This window comes from Ursus arctos, unplaced genomic scaffold (assembly GCF_023065955.2).
Source record: "Ursus arctos isolate Adak ecotype North America unplaced genomic scaffold, UrsArc2.0 scaffold_27, whole genome shotgun sequence".
NCBI classification, from domain to species: domain Eukaryota; kingdom Metazoa; phylum Chordata; class Mammalia; order Carnivora; family Ursidae; genus Ursus; species Ursus arctos.
In genome coordinates, this window is record NW_026622952.1 from 17,783,618 (window position 1) to 17,803,824 (window position 20,207).

The 20,207-nt window shown below is 34.7% G+C and overlaps 1 protein-coding gene across 3 annotated transcripts in view; it reads right to left on the reverse strand.

Annotated features, from left to right (window-relative positions):
* TUSC3 (tumor suppressor candidate 3) overlaps nucleotides 1-20,207 on the reverse strand; it is a 220,847-nt gene that overhangs the window by 127,955 nt on the left and 72,685 nt on the right. For all 3 annotated transcript variants that reach the window (XM_026508466.4, XM_026508465.4, XM_026508467.4), the window contains exon 2: nucleotides 13,636-13,805. In XM_026508466.4, the coding sequence (XP_026364251.1) occupies nucleotides 13,636-13,805 (170 nt within the window). The remainder of the gene's footprint in view (nucleotides 1-13,635; nucleotides 13,806-20,207) is intronic.

Below are 20,207 nucleotides of genomic sequence, written 5' to 3' on the forward strand. Positions count from 1 at the left end.
AGCTATTTCCACTCTTACTCAATACCAGGCCTAAAAGTTCTCTTTTACTTCTCTCAATAAACTAGGCTTACTCTTGAAGTTGAATTTTTCTTTCTTTTTTTTTTTTTAGGTGCTCTTCCTTCCTTCCTTCTCTTCTGCCCTACCTTTTATAGACAAGGCGCGCAGACACACTTAGTATATACATCACACAGACATGTCCAGGGCATGGAAGTAGATATACATACCTTGTGAATTCCTACTCATCCTGCAGATCTTATTACTTCAGTTATTATTTTGCAAAATATGTCTTTTTTTAAAAATTTTATTTATTTGAGAAAGAAAGAGAAAGCAAAAGCAAGAGAAAGAGCACAAGTGGGGGGAGGGGCAGAGGGAGTGGGAGAAGACGACTCCCCAATAAGCAAGAAGACTGACCACAGGGGCCTTGACCCCAGGACCCTGGGATCATGACAAGAGCAGAAGGCAAATGCTTAACTGACTGAGCCTCCCCAATAAATCTTTTTATTTAGACATCGATATTAACAGAAAGACCAGGGTGTTCTCATAGATCTCTGTGCTTTTTCTTCATGGTATTTATGCGATAGGCAATTACAAGGTTAATTGTGTAATGTGATACTGTTCAGCACTTCAGCTAAATTCTGAGATCAATGAGAGGGGCAACTGGGTCAGTTTGTTCACATTACCTTCTTAATATCCAGCGCAGTATCTATACATAGCGACTGTTCAATAAATATTGCTTCAAAATATAAATTAAATGTCAAGATCAATATAATATTGTATCATCACAGTAGGATCCAATTCCATGGCAAAAAGCCATAACTTTATAAAGATTCTTTTTATTGCCAGTTCTATTTAAGATTCTTAAGGGAAAAACAAAACAACAAACACTATTCTGCAGACCTGAAAAATGAGAATTTAAATTAAAAAAACTAAAGTGAATATTAAGTACATAACTCCGTAGTCAACAGTGTTAAGAAACACTTCATAATTATTAAAAGGTGGCATGTTGGGGGTCCTCAGTACCAACCCCAGGTTCAGATACTCACAAAAAAAAGACTCATAGGAATTAGTCTATAGTCATATTCATTACAGTGAAAGGTTAAGATTTATTAGTGGAAGAATACAAAGCAAAATCAGCAAGGGGAAAAGGCACCTGGAACAACTTAGAAGGAAACTAGATGCAAGATGCTAAGAGGGACTCCCAATGGATTCACACAAGATTCACTTAATTCCTTCAACAGTGAGTTGCGACAACACGTGCAAAGTGCTATCTACCAAAAAAACTTATTAAAGATTTAGTGTCCAGGATGTGTACTGAGGGCTGGTCATGTAGATACCCTCTGTCTAGCACAGACCAAAATTCCAGACTCTCAGAAGAAAAGCAGGTGTTCAGCATAAACTTCATTATTTGTAAAAGAGTTTAGGCACAGTGAGACTCTTACCAGCTATGGAATTGTGGGAACATTCTTAAAATCCAAGTTCCATACACCAATTAAGAACTAAACTTTTGAGAAAGACCTTTCTAAGGACCGTAATCTCAGGTCTGCTATATTGTTTTTGCACAGGTTCATCACCTATGCAAAAAAATAAGGAACAAGTTATGTAGTTCATTGGATTTTACTCACAAAGACAATGATCTACTACAAAGAATAAATCTGAAGCTGTTCTAATTGACAAAGCACTGGACCATACAAACTTATTCCCATGGGACCAAGCTTCCTATGCATCTAAGAGAAATTATTTAGGGACTAAGGTGGGGAACACAATAAATAGTAAACAATATTTAATATGTTAATGACTAACATCATAAAACCATGGAAATCAAGAACAAATGCTTAAAACAACATGAATGTATCATTTGTGAACATGCATTTATATATAATGAATAATATTTTTAGCTTTAAAGATAAAATGTACTTTATTTTGAATGCTTGAAAGTACCTATCAAGACTATAATTGTATCATTTCAGTTATAATCTTCATAAATAAAGCTTTCCTACTTAGGCTAACTGTGCCTAGAGTTCACTCTTCCTGTCAGATAATAACAACCAACTAACAGCTTCTAAAAACTGCAGATCTACCAGAAGAGAAAACAAAACTATCCATCCCTATAGAATAACTAGGATAAGAAGAAAACTAGAGAATGTAAAGCTGTATGAAGATGGGGAAATTAACATCTGCAACCTCAGACACGCATGCAAGAACAGGAAGGACAGGGACCATAGAAAAGAGGGGAAGAGAAATCCTAGCAGAGGTGGAATTAAAAAAAAAAAAAAAAGAAATTCACACTGAGAAAGAAAAGATCTCACCTGAATTAGGCAATATTGAGAACAGGTCTAAGAGTTGATAAATAAGAAAGTGGTTGCTAGCCAATGTAAAAGAAGAGGCTTAGAAGTACACAGGAACAAACACAGGGGTCTTAAGGATGTACTACTTTGTGGGGAAATGAGAGGTAAAGAGAAGAGTTAGACAGTCCTTAGAGACTTGGTGACACAGTGAAAGGGAGAAGCCAGTTATGAAAAGTACAGGACCTACGGAAACATGAAATTATCTTAGAATGAGAAGATGTTACTAAAAAAAAAAAAAAGGAAAAAGGAAAAAGGAAAAAAAAGTAAAGAAGAAAAACTGTTGTGTTCAACCTATTCTGTCTTATAAAGAGAAAAGGGTACCTAAACTAACAAATTAGAAAACTAGTATTCTAAGGGTGCCTGACTGGCTCAGTTGGTAGAGCATGCGACTTTTGACCTCAAGGTTGTAGTTTTGAGCCCCACATTGGGTGTAGACATTACTTAAAAATAAAATTTAAAAAAATTCCTAGGCTACTCAGAAGTCTCACCATCGCCTCCACATATAAATTGTTATTTCTCATCTAGAAAAGAAAAAATATTTATTTTAGAAGCAGCAAATAGCCAGTGGTATCCAAGCAACACCACTATAAAAAGAAAACAAAAGAAGCATAATCCTTCAACTGATAAAATTTACCTGAAAAAAAATGAAGAGAAAAATAAAACACAGTACTCCAACTTGTATTAGGCATAATTAAATAAGCATCTGAGGGCATAAAAAAATGTCAAATCGGAAATTCAAAAACTCAGAAGTGAATAGAAACAGAAAGATGTTATGTGAGAGCTGAGTAAAAACCAATACAAGGAAAAAACAAAACTAAACAAAATGGAATCCTTGAAGAAATGAACACTGCATTACTCAGAGCTCAAAAACCAAAGTTGACTGAAAATGTAATAAAGGACACTACTGAAAAGAATTTAAAGCAGGTAAGAGAACAAAAAATAAAAGTGAAAAGGAGGGATATAAAATTTGGACTAAAGAGATAGGAGAGGATGGGAGACACCAATTTTATGGTGGTAAAAGGCAAGGAGCAATCTTGTGAAAAGAGAACCCCCAGACCCTGGGAGGTACAGGAAAAGGAGAGACATGGTCTTTTGCCTTTCAGAACCACTCCTGGAGACTTCCTCACAATAAAAAATACACCCAATTGCAGCTCTCCAAAACAATTCAAGCACCCTTAAGTTAACCAAGTACTGGACCGGCCGTCTTCTACCAGTGGGCTCTAACTTGGATTGCTATTCTTCTTCAGCTTGAGGAATTTATGGGAAACATTAAAGGCTACTGGGCTTCCATACAAAATACCAATCAACCTTTCTAGATGTTTCTCTCAGCTCATTCCCATGGCTATTGTTTCCTGGGAGTAGACAAGGGATATCATATGAGTGGCATGGGCATATAAGACGAGTTAGACTATCCTCAGGTAGGCTGTCTAAAATCAGGCACACAATTTAATCATGCAAACTGAGTTGGGGACCCAACTACCAACCAACCAATCAAAAGACTACACTGGAAGCACTGTCAAGCAGGACCCCTTAAATGAGGCAGGTCCCACTTGGAGAGCCTCAATAATTGTAAGCAATACTTCATAGGGGCACAATATATACTCCTTAGGGCTGTGCTTCTCATGGGAAAGTCTGATACTATCTTGACATCCCTCAATACCATGGTAAACTGTACCAAAGGATGGGGTCGGTCATAAGAGACCACCTAGTATTTAATGTTTAAGAAAGCATATAGCTTCAGCTACAACAATCAGGAAAGAAAAAGAAAAGGCATCCAAATTAGTAAGGAAAAAGTAGAGCTGTCACTATTTGCAGATGACATGATGCTATTCATAGAAAACCCCAAAGACTCCACCAAAAAACTGTTAGAATAAATGAATTCAGTAATGTCCCAGGATACAAAATTTATACACAGAAATCAGTTCCATTTTTATACACTAATAATGAAGTAGAAAGAGAAATTAATAAAACAATTACATTTACAATCACACCAAAAAGAATAAAATATCTAGGAATAAACTAAGATGGTGAAAGACCTGTACTCTGAAAACTATAAAACACTAATGAAAGAAACTAAAGGCGAAACAAACAAATGGCAAGATATTCCATGCTCATGGATTGGAAGAATTACTATTGTTAAAACATTTATACTACCCAAAGAATTCTACAGATTCAATGAAATCCTAATCAAAAAGCAGTAACATTTTTCATAGAACTAGAACAAATAATCCTAAAAATTTGTTTGGAACCACAAAAGACCCCAAAGAGCCAATGCAATCTTGAGAAGGAAGAACAAAGCTAAAGGTATCATAACCTAGACTTTAAGATCTACTACAAAGCTATAGTAATCAAAAAAGTATGGGTACTGCCACAAAAACAGACACAGATCAATGAAAAAGAACAGAGAACCCAGAAATAAACTCACATGTATATGGTCAATTCACATACAACAAAGGAGGCAAGAATATACCATGTCAGACAAAACCATCTCTACATACAAAAGAACAAAACTGGACCACTTTCTTATACCACATATAAAAATAAGCTTCAAATGGTTTAAAGACCTGAAACCATAAAATTCCTTGAAGATCACATAGGCAATAAATTCCTGGATATGTGTCTTAGCAATATTGTTTTGCATCTGTCTCCTCAAGCAGGGGAAACAAAAGCAAAAAGAAACAACTTGGATTACATCAAAATAAAAAGCTTTTACACAGTGAAGGAAATCATCAAGAAAACAATGTAACAAACTGAATATGAGAAGATATTTACACATGATATATCTGATAAGGGGATAATATCCAAAATATATTAAAAAAAACTCATACAACTCAACATCAAGAAAACAAAAACTATCTAATTAAAAAATGGACAGAGGACGTGAATAGACATTTCTCCAAAGAAGACATACACATGGCCAAGAGACACAGGAAAAGATGCTCAACATCACTCATCATCAGGGAAACGCAAATCCAAATCACATGAGGTATCACCTCACACCAGTCAGAATGGCTAGTGCTGAGAAGACTAAAAATAACAAGTGTTGGTGAGAAGGTAGAGAAAAGGAAACTCGTACACTGTTGGTGGGAATGTAAATTCATGCAAACTACTGTAGAAAACAGTATGAAGGTTCCTCAAAAAGTTAAAAATAGTAATACCATATGACCTAGTAATTCCACTTCAGAGTATTTATCCAAAGAAACAGAAAACACTAACTCAAGAGGATGTATGCACGCCTACGTTCACTGAAGCATTACTTCCAATAGCCAAGGTATGAAAGCAACACTAGTGTCCACTGATAGATGACTGGATAAAGAAGATGTGGAATTTATACAATAGAATATTACTCACTCTTAAAATAGAATAAAATCTTGCCATTCACAACAACATGCATAGATTAGAGGGCATTATGCTAAGTGAAATAGACAAAGACAATTACCATATGATTTCACTTATATGTGGAATCTAAAAACCAAAACAAACCAACAAACAACAGCAAAAACTCATAAATAGAACTGGTGGTTGCCAGAGGAGAGAGGGTTGGAGAGATGGATGAAATAGGTGAAGGTGATAAAGAGATACAAACTCCCACTTATAAAATAAATAGGTCATGAGAATGAAAAATCCACCATTAGGGGCACCTGGGTGGTACAGTTGGTTAAGAATCTAACTCTTGCTTTTGGCTCAGGTCCTGATCTCAAGGCCTTAAGACTGAGCCCCACATCATGCTCCTCACTCAGAGCAGAGTCTGCTTGAGCTTCTCTTTCTCCCTCTCCCTGTGTCTCTCTAACAAGTAAAAAAAACTTTAAAAATAGAAGATTAAATTTCAAAAATACATTAAAAAAAAATAAAGTACAGCATAGGGAATATAGTCAATAATATTGCAATAACTGTGTACCGTGGCAGATGGTAACTACACTTACAAGGGCACACATTTTATAACATATAAATGTCAAATCACTATGTTATACACCTGAAACTAATTCATATGTCACCATACTTCCATTTCAAATTTTTAAAAAACTGAAGCAAAAAATAAGAAACAAAACACATTTTGAAGACAAGTGCAAAATTTAAATATGGACAGTATAAGAAGACTATATCACTGGATTAATGTCAATTCTCGTAAAAGTGATAATGGTATTCTGATAGTCTTAGATATATCTAAGATAGTTCCTTTCTGAAAAATTGCATACTGCAGTGTTCAGTGGTGATATTTCATAATGTCTAAAATTATAGATACATTTGGTGATCTGGGACACATTTTTGACCTGTACTTAAAAAAAGAATGAAAGCAAAAAGTAGCAAAATGGTACTAATTAGTGAATGTTGGTAAAGGGTAGACTGGTACCCTTGTACTACTGTTTCAACTTTGGTAGGTTTGAATTTTAAAAGATGGGGGACTAAAGCTGGGCTTATAAACATGGAAATGGAATTTGGAATATGGAAAATACAAGGGCTCCGAGAATGCTACAATGTCACACAGATAGTAAGAGTTCATTGAAAATAGCCAAAGAGTTGGGATTATCCAATCTCAGGAAGAGACACCTAGCAAGAAATGTATACAGTAAGTTATATGTATGCTTTCACTTAAAAAAAAATTAAACTAGCTAGAGCTCAGCAATAACCTGAAATCTTCATTTATAAAATACGAGTTATGGATTCAATCAAGCCTGAAACAGTTCTAATTACTCAAGCGAGGCAAAGAATGTGTGAATGTCAAGAGAGTTTGCCAGTCTTTGTCAAAGAAGTGAAATACTCTGTTCAGGGAGCCAAGCATGTGAGGAAAACTTAATAATTAAATCCATGGCGGAATAGTATCTAAGGAAAAGGGGAAATGATAAAGGTTATAGTCCCAAAACCATTTGTAAAGCACTTACAAGTGCATCAAGTTATGTACAGGGGTAATTTTATTTATACATAATTTTCACTTTCGGTGTTCACTTTAGAGTAAGAGATGTAACCTCACTGTAGTAAAACAAAAGGCTGATGAGCTCTCTTCCACAAAGTTTTGGCCAGCCATCTAAATTGCCAGTCCCTGTTAAGAGATGGCTACCCTGAATGAAAGCTTTTCCTGATCTAATGAGTTTAAGAAATGCTGGCTGATGGATCCCTGCCCTATGATTAATAATCTTAGATGGGAACACAAAATCAAAATGCAAATTACAGTTCACAGGGTAAAAGCAATGGTGAACATGTACATGTAAGGGAAGCATTAAACTCTACTAGCTCTGGAGTTCCAAAACTCAACCCTGACAGACACTAGCTGCGTGACTTTGGATAAATTATATAACCCATCAGCTCTGATGTTCTCATCTATAAAATGGGTATTTTTCAGGCCTACCTTCTTGACTAGTGAGAATGACATAAGATACTATACACACACACACACACACACACACATATATATACACATATTTATATATATAACAACTTAGTAATGGACCCCAGTTTATACATAATGATTATATATAGAGGAGGGTAGATGTTATCCAGATAACATTCATGTGTCAATATCATAATTTATTCAGGCTCCTTTTTAAAATATCTTTGTAATTGCTATTTTTTTCATATATAGAAGTCCAATAAGATATTAATCTCCAACACGTCACCAAAACTTTGATTATACATACAGCCTGCTGGATTCTACATGTACTTCATTTTTTTTTTTTAAAGATTTTATTTATTTATTCAACAGAGATAGAGACAGCCAGCGAGAGAGGGAACACAAGCAGGGGGAGTGGGAGAGGAAGAAGCAGGCTCATAGCGGAGGAGCCCGATGTGGGGCTCGATCCCAGAACACCGGGATCACGCCCTGAGCCAAAGGCAGACACTTAACCGCTGTGCCACCCAGGCGTCCCTCTACATGTACTTTTTAATTTTCCTTCACCTGAATTTTTTTTTCCTGCATCTATTGATCCATAGTAATAACCTTAGAAAAGGATATTTTGTTCCTAGAATTTTTAGTGAATTCTGGAAGAAATGAGTAACTCTGTGGTAGAATACACCTAATAGATTTAGCAATTATGGGAAATATTCCCTACGGTACAATTTCATAAAGGAAGTTTGGAATTAACACTTAGGGGAGGTGAGAATTGTACTGAGTAGTTTTAATTAACAACTTTATTTGGCCAAGGAGTTTGATATTAGCATTGAGGAAGGTGAGAACTGAATTCTGAAATCTGTGAATAAACTGTGCAAAAAGAAAAACGAGAATGATTTACTGAGAGGGCTTACAGGCAGCCAACAGCTCATTCACTAGCCTTTCAGCAAAGACAAGCAACTGGAAAGTCTAAGTATGAGTCAGCTCTAAAAGAAAACTTCACTTTTCCTTAAAAAAAAAAAATAGCAAAAAACATCTCACAGAGGGAAGCACTAAGATTTTTAAATTATAGCTATGAACTTTTCAATGGTTCTGTAGAATTATAAAAATTATAGCAGTACTATAAAAATGGCCCAAAATTCCAATGACACAGAAGGATCCAGGAAAATTTAATTCATGTTTAAAAAAAAAAAAAAAGATGGCTACTGATGACAGGTTGCCTTTCTCAATGAATCTGCATCCCCTTTGAGGCTTAATTTCTAATAGAGATATAAAATTTGAATAATTTTTCTTGAAAATTTTTCTTGAAACTCTTTATATTTCATCATAGTTGTCACCTTGGGACACTGCCCACTATCATATGAGATACACTGAGTACTCTCTTGGCTCAACAGATCACAGACCACTGCTCAACCACAATTATTTAACAGATCTTCCTTTGAGATTTATATTATCCTATAGTATAAATTTGTCATCCTCAGCTAATAAAGTCTAACCAATCCCTCGATCAGCTCACTTAATTTTTTTCCTCTCCAGTTCCATTATCATCCTGAGTAATTTCAAATACATGTTTATAACCCAGCCATTACCACAGCCTTATAGTTTCTCTAATGTCTCTACAAGATCAACAATCATCTATATTATACTTTATCAATTTACTTATTAAAAAAAAAACCTTTTATAACTACTTCCTAACTTTCAATCCCACCTTACTTTTACACAAAACCTGTTTTTCACTCTTGTGAAAATTTAGCTTTATTACATTACATCTAGTTTATCAGCTATCCCTGGCTTCCTCTGACCCCTCAACCAACTCTGAACCCAAAATTCTCTCTCTCAAATATACTCTCACTAGCACTCTCAAATCATTTGCCTAATCCACTTCACACCATAAACCAAACATATTAACCTCTAAAGGAGAGTGTTCTTTCTCCTCCATTGCTGAGTATTGGGGAAGAAAATCATTAAATTCTACAGATTCTTCACTAAGAATTTGGGTATTACAATTTCAAAAGGATTCTCATTCAATTGTTAAACCTTCCCATTCCCACTGCTCCTCAATGCAAGTAAATAAATAAAAGCTATGAATCATGTACCTCCTTCTTACCTTCCCTTTCTCTATACTGGTTGCACACTAGAATTACCTAGAGATTGTATTTTTTAAAATGTAAATGCCTTGGCCCTACCCCAAAACAATTAAGTCAGAATTCGGATGGGGGGAGGGGGAAGAATTCTGGGTATGGGAACCATGTCTGCTCTTTACCTTTACTTCTAAAACTTCATCTATTTAGTCTGCTCTGAAGTTATTATCTTAACTTTTTCTAATAACTTCAACCTTTTTCTCTTATAAATCTAAAACTTTTCTAAAATTTTCAAGTTTATTACAAAATAGGCTGTAAATAACAGGTTATTTGGACCTATGTGTCATTAAAAAATTAAGGTTCCATGTTCAGCAATTCATTTAATGATATAATGCATTAAATAAAATAACACCTAAAGAATACACCATTTAACAGTATGTTATAGTTTATGTCATCACAATATAACTGTGAAGTAATTATTTGGATGATAAAGTCTTTCTAGATTACAGTTACAAAAAATATATAATGATCAATTAAATATACTTCCTAACAGTGGCAAATACAAGAAATCAATATATTCAATTTTTAAGGCAAATTGTCTTCCTAAAATAAATATGGTATTATAGGATGCCAGAAGACACATATTTTTAGTGGAAACTTAACTGTTAAACCAAAATGCCAATTAAGGTGGTGTTTTTGTCTGAGTACGATTTTATGGCATCCTTGAAGAGTCTATACTCTTATCCAAATGTGCTAGCCCAATTCTGACAACTCTCTTAATGCCAACTTGAGTACTGTCCCTTGTATAAGATAGAAGGAAAACCCAGAATCATCTGCAATGCTGTTTTTCAAATTACTTTTTTTTTTTTTGAAAGATTTTATTTTCATTTATTTGAGAGAGAGAGCAAGAGAGAGAAAGCACGAGCAGGGGGAGGAGCAGAGGGAGAAGCAGACTCCCTGCTGAGCAGGGAGCCCACCATGAGGCTTGATCCCAGGGTCCCAGGATCATGACCTGAGCCAAAGGCAGACACTTAACTGACTAAGCCATCCAGGCGCCCCTCAAAATACTTTTGCTCACCATCTTCTCTACCCACTTTCAGACATGCCCTCAACATACAGTCATTATTAGATCATAGTAAGATTCTTCTAGAAAATGTTGAGACACTGAAATTCCCTTTCTGTAAACTAGTCTGAGTGAAACTATTTCTTTTTCATTGACCCACGTTACTAATAACTTCAGTTTCCACCAAAACTCACAATGATTTAAATTCTGAAAGTCTACATGTGAATATACAATGTGGAAAGTCACTATGTGGAACCACCACATAAAAAGTGTTCTTGAAAAGAAAAAGTGTTCAGCCAAGAAGAGACAACCTGAATTGTCCTTAGCCATTGAGGAAATGAAGTGTGTAATTTAAAATCATGAGGCCCAGATGGTTTCACTGAAGAATTCCATCAAATATTTAAAAATAGAAGAATTAACACAATCCTCTAAAATTGTTTACTTTTACACAATCTCTTCTAGAAAGTAAATGAGGAGGGAACATTTCCCAACTTGTTTTATGAGGCCCACATTAGCCTAATACCAAACTAGACAAAAAGCAGTATAAAAAATGAAAAGTACAGATAAATATCTATCATGAACTTAGATGCAAATTTCTAAAAGACTTTTCTTAGTAAACAGAATCCAACAATACATAAAAAGAGTAATATACCATAATCAAGTAGGATATATTCCAAAATGCAAGGCTGGTTCAATACACAAAAATCAATTACTATAAAGCACTACATCAAGCATCTAAAGATGAAAAATCATATCAATTCACATCAAAAAATTTTTATAAAATCCAACACCCACTCATGATCAAAATTCTCAACAAACTAGTAGAGAACTTCCTTAATTTCATATAGAACATCTTCAAAAATCTTACAGATAGTACCATCATTAATGATTAAAGATTAAATACTTTCTTCCAAAGATCAGATTAAAATGTAAAACAAAAAGCTATAAAGCTTTCAGAAAAAAAAATTAAGAGGAAAAACTCTGGGATACTGGGCTAGGCAAAGAGTTCAATTGGATAACTAAAGTAAGCTGTGAAACAGGAAGCTGGTAAACTGGACTCATAAAATCTGCAAAAGATCGGTCATGAACATGGAAAAATAAGTCATAGACCAGGAGGAAATATTTGAAAACTACATGTCTGAAAAAGAACTAGTATCTAAATACATGAAGAACTCTCAAAATTCAGTAAAAAAAATCCAATTAGAAATGGGCAAAAGACATGAACAGATAGTTGATCAAAGATGTGATATATGGGTAAAAAATAAGCACATGAAAAGATTTTCAACACCACTGCCATTAGGAAATGCAAAATAAAACCATTATGCGTTATCACTACGTACTTACCAAATGAGTAAAGCAAAACAGTGACAAATGCTGGTGAGGAAATGGAAAACCTAGACCACTCGTACACTGCTAGAGGAAATATAAAATGATACAGCTACTGGAAAACATTTTGGCAGTTTCTTACAAAGCTAAACACGCAACTACCAAACAACCTAGCCATCATAGAGAAATGAAGCCTTAAGTTCATAGAAAAGCCTGTACCAGAATGTTCACAACAGTTGTATTTGTAATACTCAAAAATCAGAAACAACCCAGATGTTCTGTAACGGATGGTTGAACAAACTGCAGTACATTCATACCATGAAATTTTACACAGTAATAAAAAGAATGACTATTGACAAATGCAACAACTTGGACGTATTTTGAGGGAATTATGTTATTAAAAAAGCAAAACCCAAAATATCATCAAGGCTAGGATTCTATTCACATCACATTACTGAAACAACACAATGGAGTACAAATTCAGGATGGGGTGGGAGTGGAGGATTGGGAATGGGTGGGTGTGGCTATAAAGGGCAAGAGAAGGGATTCTTATGGTAATGGAACTGTTTTGTATCTTCACTACATCTATACCAATACGCTGCTTGTGATATTATACTATAGTTTTGCAAGATGTTACCACTGGGGGACACTGAATAAAAGGTATGTAGGATCTCTATTATTTCTTACAATTGAATATGAACCTATAATTATTTCAAAAACTGAATTTTTTTACAGCATTGTTGCATATGTATTTGTACTTGTCCAAAATTGTCTTTAGTACATTCCCACTAAAATATATTTCATTCATTTCAAATGATTTACTTCTGTATCATAGGGAGAAATTTCTAATCACTGGAGGTAATGAAAAGTAAATGGACTTCTTTGGATAAAAGTGTGTCCTCTCTATTAAACTGTTAAAATAGAATATGTTTAAGGAGATACCTTCATCGCCCATAAAATATAATTAGGCGACCTACAAGGCAATTTTCTAACCAAATTCTATCACATATTTACCTTCATACAGGACATAAAGAAGCAAATTTGTTTTATGATTACACATGGATTGGTCATAAGTATTTTATACAATAAAAGAATACTAGCCTATCAAAATTATTTTCTAAAATACACTGATTTTGAGCTTGCTTATATTTTTTAAAGATTTATTTATTTGAGAGAGAGAGAGAGAGCACACACTAACAAGTGGGGTGAGGGGCAGAGGAGAGAGAATCTGAAGCAGACTCTACACTGAGCACAGAGCCTGACCCAGAGCTCGACCTCAGGACCCATGAGATCACGACCTGAGCTAAAACCAAGTCAGATGCTTAGCCAACGGAGCCAACCAAGCACCCATGATTTTGAGCTTACTTTTAAATGCACATTTATAGCTGACTATAACTTTGAACAGCTGATGAATTCTATTATACAGATTTACACATATGTAATAAATATACAACCATAGGATAATAATTTTAAAATTTCTTAGAATACATAAATTACCTGCACACAGAACATTGCCGCTGAGGCTGAAGAGCAGTGAACATGACAATCATAGAATAGTTTCGAGGTGGTGCCTTTATAAATTTTCGGAATTTATCACCATTCATTCGGAAGATTGAGCGCCTGGAACTCCATTCCATCAGTTGCTCTACTTTTTCAGCTAAAAGATTCTGCAATTAAACATAGGAATTTAAATTTACACAGAGTTAAAGTTCTTCACTTTGTATTTCATATAAACTGAATTACATGAGATTACGCCTTAACCAAAATTAATTTCTGCTAAAAGTTCTTCTTTTGGTGAATGTATTCATTATTAGTTGACTGCACATGGATAAACTATTTCATTTTATTTTTCCTAATGATCGCAAAGGTTTATAAAACAGATAACAAAAGCAAAGCAGACTATCACTTCCAGAAAGATGAAATAGACATGTTTTTCCCTAATCCTCTCACTAAATACAGCAAAAAACACTGGCCATTACCTAAAAAGCAAACAGAAGGTGGCTCTGAGAAAGGATGTCCAGTGTTTAAAAAAAAAAAAAAGAAGAAGAAGAAGGAGGAGGAGGAGGAGGAGGAGGAGGAGGAGGAAACCCTACTTGCGACAACACGGATAAACATACAGGATATTATGCTGAGTGAGATAAGCCAGTCACCTAAGGACAAATATCACATGATTCCACTTGTATGAAGTATCAAAAATAGTCAAACTCATAGAAGCAGAGATAAGAATGGTTGTTGCCAGAGGTTGAGGGAGGGGAAATGGATAATTGTTGTTCAATGGATATACAGTTCACTTAAGCATGATGAGCAAGTTCTAGAAATCTGCTGTACAACACAGTATCTATAGTTAACAGCAGAGTATTGTGACCTTTAAAATATGTTAACAAGGACAGATCTCATGTTAAGTGTTTGTACCACAACCTATACACACATGCAAAGAAAACAAGGAAATTTTTGAAGGTGATGCATGTGTTCGGTACTTTGTGGTAACGGACTGTGGTAACGGAATCACAGATGTGTACATATGTCAAACTCGATGATACATATATCAAATGTGTTCAATGTTTCGTATTTCAATTATTAACCAATAAAGCTTTAAAAAAAGAGGAGGAGAAGGAGAGAGAAGGACAGGCCGGCCTCTTACCCTGAGTTAGGGTAAAAGACTTGGTGAATTACTCAGCACCTACCTGAGGAAGAAAAAAGGTAAATCAAAAGAAATGGAAGAGAGGAGGGAGGGAGGGGCAGTAACTTGATCAAAGAGCAGCATGCCTAATTAGTAGTTGGACAGAACATTCAGGTAAGTTAACAATGGCAGACTGACAGTATGAAAAAGAAATATTATAGTTATTTATTGGGATAATTGTTACTTAAAAAAAAAAAAAAACAACATTTACCTTAACAAAAAGGTATTAGTTGAAATTCATCCTAATCTCAAAACAAATTATTTGGATTTGATTATATTTGACTTTGGGCCTTTAATTCTGACAGCAAATATAATATGAATATATTTCCATACAAAATAAAATAATACTCTTGTTAAACTGAAAGTTAAAACTTATTTTAGAAGACACTGCTCTGCTTCATCAATACACACAAAACAGCTAAAAACTAAGCAGAAGGACTTTTACTAACTTTTCTTAATTCGAATTGTGAGAAATGAAGTGACAGTATTTTCCATGTTAAGCATTATTTACTAGTGTTTGTCTTATTATTTTAAAATCTTCAATTGTTTATCCTAACACTCAGTGAGTCAATTCAGTATCTATAAATTCTTCTGAAATAATTTTAAAATAAAATATATACTATATAAATAAAATATTTTACTTACAATAAGGACTGTGGCCCTCTATGTAGAAACAGAACCTACATAGAGGGTTGGCTGAGCAAGATAATTATCAAGCAAGATAATAATACACTAATTGAGGGCAGAAGGGAATTGGTCTAAAAAACAGCTACTCATCTGCAAGTTCCCAGGGTATTTTAGTATACTTTTCTCATTAAATACACACACTTTCCTTTTAAAACTCTTATTTCTAAAGCAATCTTACTCTATTTGTTCTTGTTTTTTTAAAAAAATCACTTCGTTTCATCAAAATGATCTTTCAAGGCATTAAGTAACTGTGAAAGGCAGAGGATTTTGCTCTACTTCTACTTTTTGAGTTATTAAGGAAACAGGCCAGTTTCATGGATGCTAGCAAAAATAAGAATCCTGAGTCAGAAATAAGACTTTTTTTCTCTGAGAGGTTTATTTTTTCCAGCTTTACTTATATTATTGTATAATTAACCACATATAATTAATCAAGTATAATTAACCAAGTATAACTGACCCAACTATAAGATATTTAAATTACATAACATGATGATTGGATATACATACACATTGTGAAAGGATTCCCTCCATCTAGTTAATTATCACATCCATCACCTCACATAAAATACCTTTTTTTTCTTTCCTCTGCGTGTGTGTGTCTGTGAGAACACTTAAGTTCTATTGTCTTAGCAAATTTCAACTACACAGTACAGTGTTATTAACTATAGTCACCATGTTATACATTAGATCCTCAGACCTTACTCCTCTGATGTCTTAAAGTCTGTACCCTCTGACCAACCTTTCCTTACCCCCCACCACCACCCTTGTATGTGCCCCTGGCAACCACTTTTCCACTGTTCATTTCTATTATTTAGAATTCTTTTTTAAATTCAACATATAAATGATTCCATTTTATACACACACACATCACATTTTCTTAATCCATTCTCATAGTACAGTAGGCACCAAGAGCTAGCTCCATGTTTTCACCCAAGTCCAAAGGGGCTGGTGTGGAATTGCCCAGATAGATGGTCCTCAAGCAGTAGTTTATATCACAGCTGAAGAACTCAAAGGTCACAAAAATCCAATCTTTTAAAGGTACTGCTAGCAAACCTGTCCAACTTCTGCTCTAGAGGGAAAAAAATTATCTTTATTATCCTCAACAGGAAATAAATCTGTCCTGAGACTTAGGAGGAAATCTAAACTAAAGTCTCAATTCACTATCTTTCAATGCTGTTCGTACAACAATATCCTTGAAAAAAAAAATAGTCCAGATAATGCCCATGTTCAGACATGCACAAACATGAAAGATCCATGGAGATTTGTCACCCAAAAATATTAATCAATACTTTCTTTAAATCACATAATTTGAAAACATAATACGAAAAAAAAAAAAAAAAGACCAAGTCAAACACTGAATACAAGTTGTTTACTGACCTTTTAGGAGTTAAAAAACTAGTTCTGCTACATATGCCTAAAAGAAAGTATGGAAATAAACTTCAACTTGTCAACAGTAAGTATCCTCTGAATGGTGGATATCGGTGCCTGACCTGATAGTCTCACAATTGGATCCCATCACAACAGCACAATTAGCTAAGAAAAACTAATCCATATATTCTAAAATATCTTCTATCAGGACCACACAATTTAAAAAAATTTCTAAGGCGGGGCGCCTGGGTGGCTCAGTCGTTAAGCATCTGCCTTCGGATCAGGGCGTGATCCTGGGGTTATGGCATCGAGCCCCACATCAGGCTCCTCCACTGGGAGCCTGCTTCTTCCTCTCCCACTCCCCTGCTTGTGTTCCCTCTCTCGCTGGCTGTCTCTCTCTGTCAAATAAATAAATAAAATCTTAAAAAAAAATTTTTTTCTAAGGCTTCCAGGCTTGCCATGCCAGATCCAGCACTGCCTCTGAGACTCTACAACTTGACAACCACTGTGCTACAGGTTTTAGGTACGTAGTCATGCTCAACATCAATGTCAAAATATCACTTTTACACGATCATGTCTTGAAAAAGGTAAAATTCCAATTATACATAGTTTTCCCACTGCAAATAATCTGGAAGATATTTTTTAAAAAAGAAAATACCCATCAGTCCCATCAGTGTGCATCAGCCTGACAGACTACAGGCTTTAAACTGCATGGGTCCACCTATAAATATTTTTTCAATAAATATATGGGAAAATTTTTGGAGATGAGACAATTTGGAAAACTTGCAACATGAGTAGGTTAGAAATACTGAAAAAAATATAAGTTATGTATTATTGTGAGAATACAGCATAGAATACAAACAACATACAAAATAAGTGTTAATTGACCTCTGTTGGCTGGAAGCCTTACCTATGACATCAGTAGTCAATTAACACATACTTTGTATGCTGTTTGTATTCTATACAGTAGTTAAGTTTTGGGGCCTCAAAAGTTCTACTTGAATTTTCAACTGTGTAGGGGTCAGCACCCCTAATTTCTGTCTTGTTCAAGGGTCAACTGTATCAGCATTTTGGTTCTTACTATGCTTAAAAGCATGGTATCGGTGTGAAATGCTAATGCTACCTGCAATGTACTCACCATGTATTTGAGGGAGTTTCACTACACCTTCACCAGATTAGGGTATTCATTTGCACTCATATCCTCTCTCACTATTAACTCAATAGTTAAATGGTTTCTCATTGTTTTAATCTGCACTGTTAGTTTCCGGCAAAATGGAACAATTTCCCACAATTCTACATACCAGTTCTTTTACTAGTTATCTCATGTTCTTTATCTTTCATCTACTCACAAATGTAATTTATTATAAAGAAGAGATTTAGATATATGTAATAAAACCCTTTCTATGCTAACAAATTAAAATAGCACTAGGATAAAATTTTACCACTTCTCAATTATCTTCTTTTTGGCTTACAGGGTAAACAAAGAGAAAATAAGAAAAGTAATGGTTTAAAAATATCTATTTGATTATACCTTGTGAAGTATTTTTGTTTAAAAAGTCTCAACTTATTATATGAAAAATCTCAATTTAAAATCTGAAAAAACAAATCCATGTTCTGGAGCCACAATGAATAACAAATGATAGTGCCATTAAGGAGTCTCCTCCTAGTCTAATATCCTAACTGCTTGATTAATCAAACTAGTTTCTCTCTTAACGTGATTATTCAATCCAAACACCAGTAAAATCCACTGGTAAAATTTTCCTATGTACTTTAAGTACCAAACCACCTTTACTATTTTCTTCCAAAATGTTACGCATGAGGGGTGACCGAAGTATTATCTCTCATGACTATGGTGATAGAACCACAACTATGCATTTGTCAAGACCCAAAGAAATACACAACATAGAAATGAATTTTAAGTAATTATTTTTAAAAAATCAACCAGGATTGGGGGAGGAGACTACGAAATGAAATATAAACCTTAAAAAATAAAGTTAACTGTATTATAAATCAATAATATACATATAACTCTGGAAAAGAGTATTTGGATGTATACATACACACATACATAAAAAGTATATATACATATAGATAGATAGATAGATAGATAGAGATGTAACTGGACCTGTATGAATGCATGAATTGGTATACGTGTACTTCCAGCTCTGTCCAATGAGAAGGTTGGGGACCAATGACATCCCAATAGCAGTAAACACATATGGCACCAAGATCTTTGTTTCTAAATATCATTCTCCACTAAAAAGAACCAAGCTTTCTTAGAGGAGCAGCTGATTAAAAGGCTGAGACAGAGAAAAACATGAGACCAGATTATCTCATAGTACCAGAAAGTAAAGAAGTGCTCAAGAAAGGCATGTCAAAGGGCACAGGAACCAACTGAAAAAAGCTCCCAATAACCAAAGCTGAAAAATGTAAGCAACATCAAAAAATGACAATAGCATTGAATTTTAAACCACATAATAAAAAAAAAGTCCATGAGTCCATACTTAACATATATAAATAACTGAATGAATATACAAACGTGAGAAAGGGACTGCTCTTCCTTAGGGAAGAATTCCAAATAATAAATGGAAAGGTGGCAGGGGTAATAGAAATAACCACAATTAGTAATATACACTAATGGGTTCTAAGGTTAGTAGGTAAAATTTTGAGGAGAAACATAATATTTGCCTAGTCTCAAAGTACCTTCCCAAAGATGTTTATTAATTATCAGTAGAAAAATAGTACTGTGATACTAGAAAAACCTAGCGGACAGCTCACCCCAGTAATCAGTGTTAACTATATCAGTAATAAGACATAATCAACATCATCTATTCCTCAATACAGTCTACTAACAAGAACGTATCATTTCAGTGGTATTCTTGCCAAAAACACATAACCTCAGTCTAATTATGAAAAAACATCACACAAGCCCACATTAGTAACATTCTACAAAATAACTGACTAGTACTCTTCAAAGGTGTTGAGTTCATAAAAGATAAGGAAACACTGAGAACTGTCACAGACTGGAAAAGACTAAAGAGACATGGCACCTAAATAGGATGTGAAACTCTGGAATGGATCCTAGAACAGGAAAGTGACATTAGTGAAACAACTAGTGACATCTGAGTGTCTATAGGTTGATTAATAATACTGAGCCAACGTTAACATCTTATTTTTTTTTTTAAGATTTTATTTATTTATTTGACAGAGAGAGAGACAGCCAGCGAGAGAGGGAACACAAGCAGGGGGAGTGGGAGAGGAAGATGCAGGCTCCCAGCGGAGCAGTGACCCCGATGCGGGGCTCAATCCCAGGACCCTGGGACCACGCCCCGAT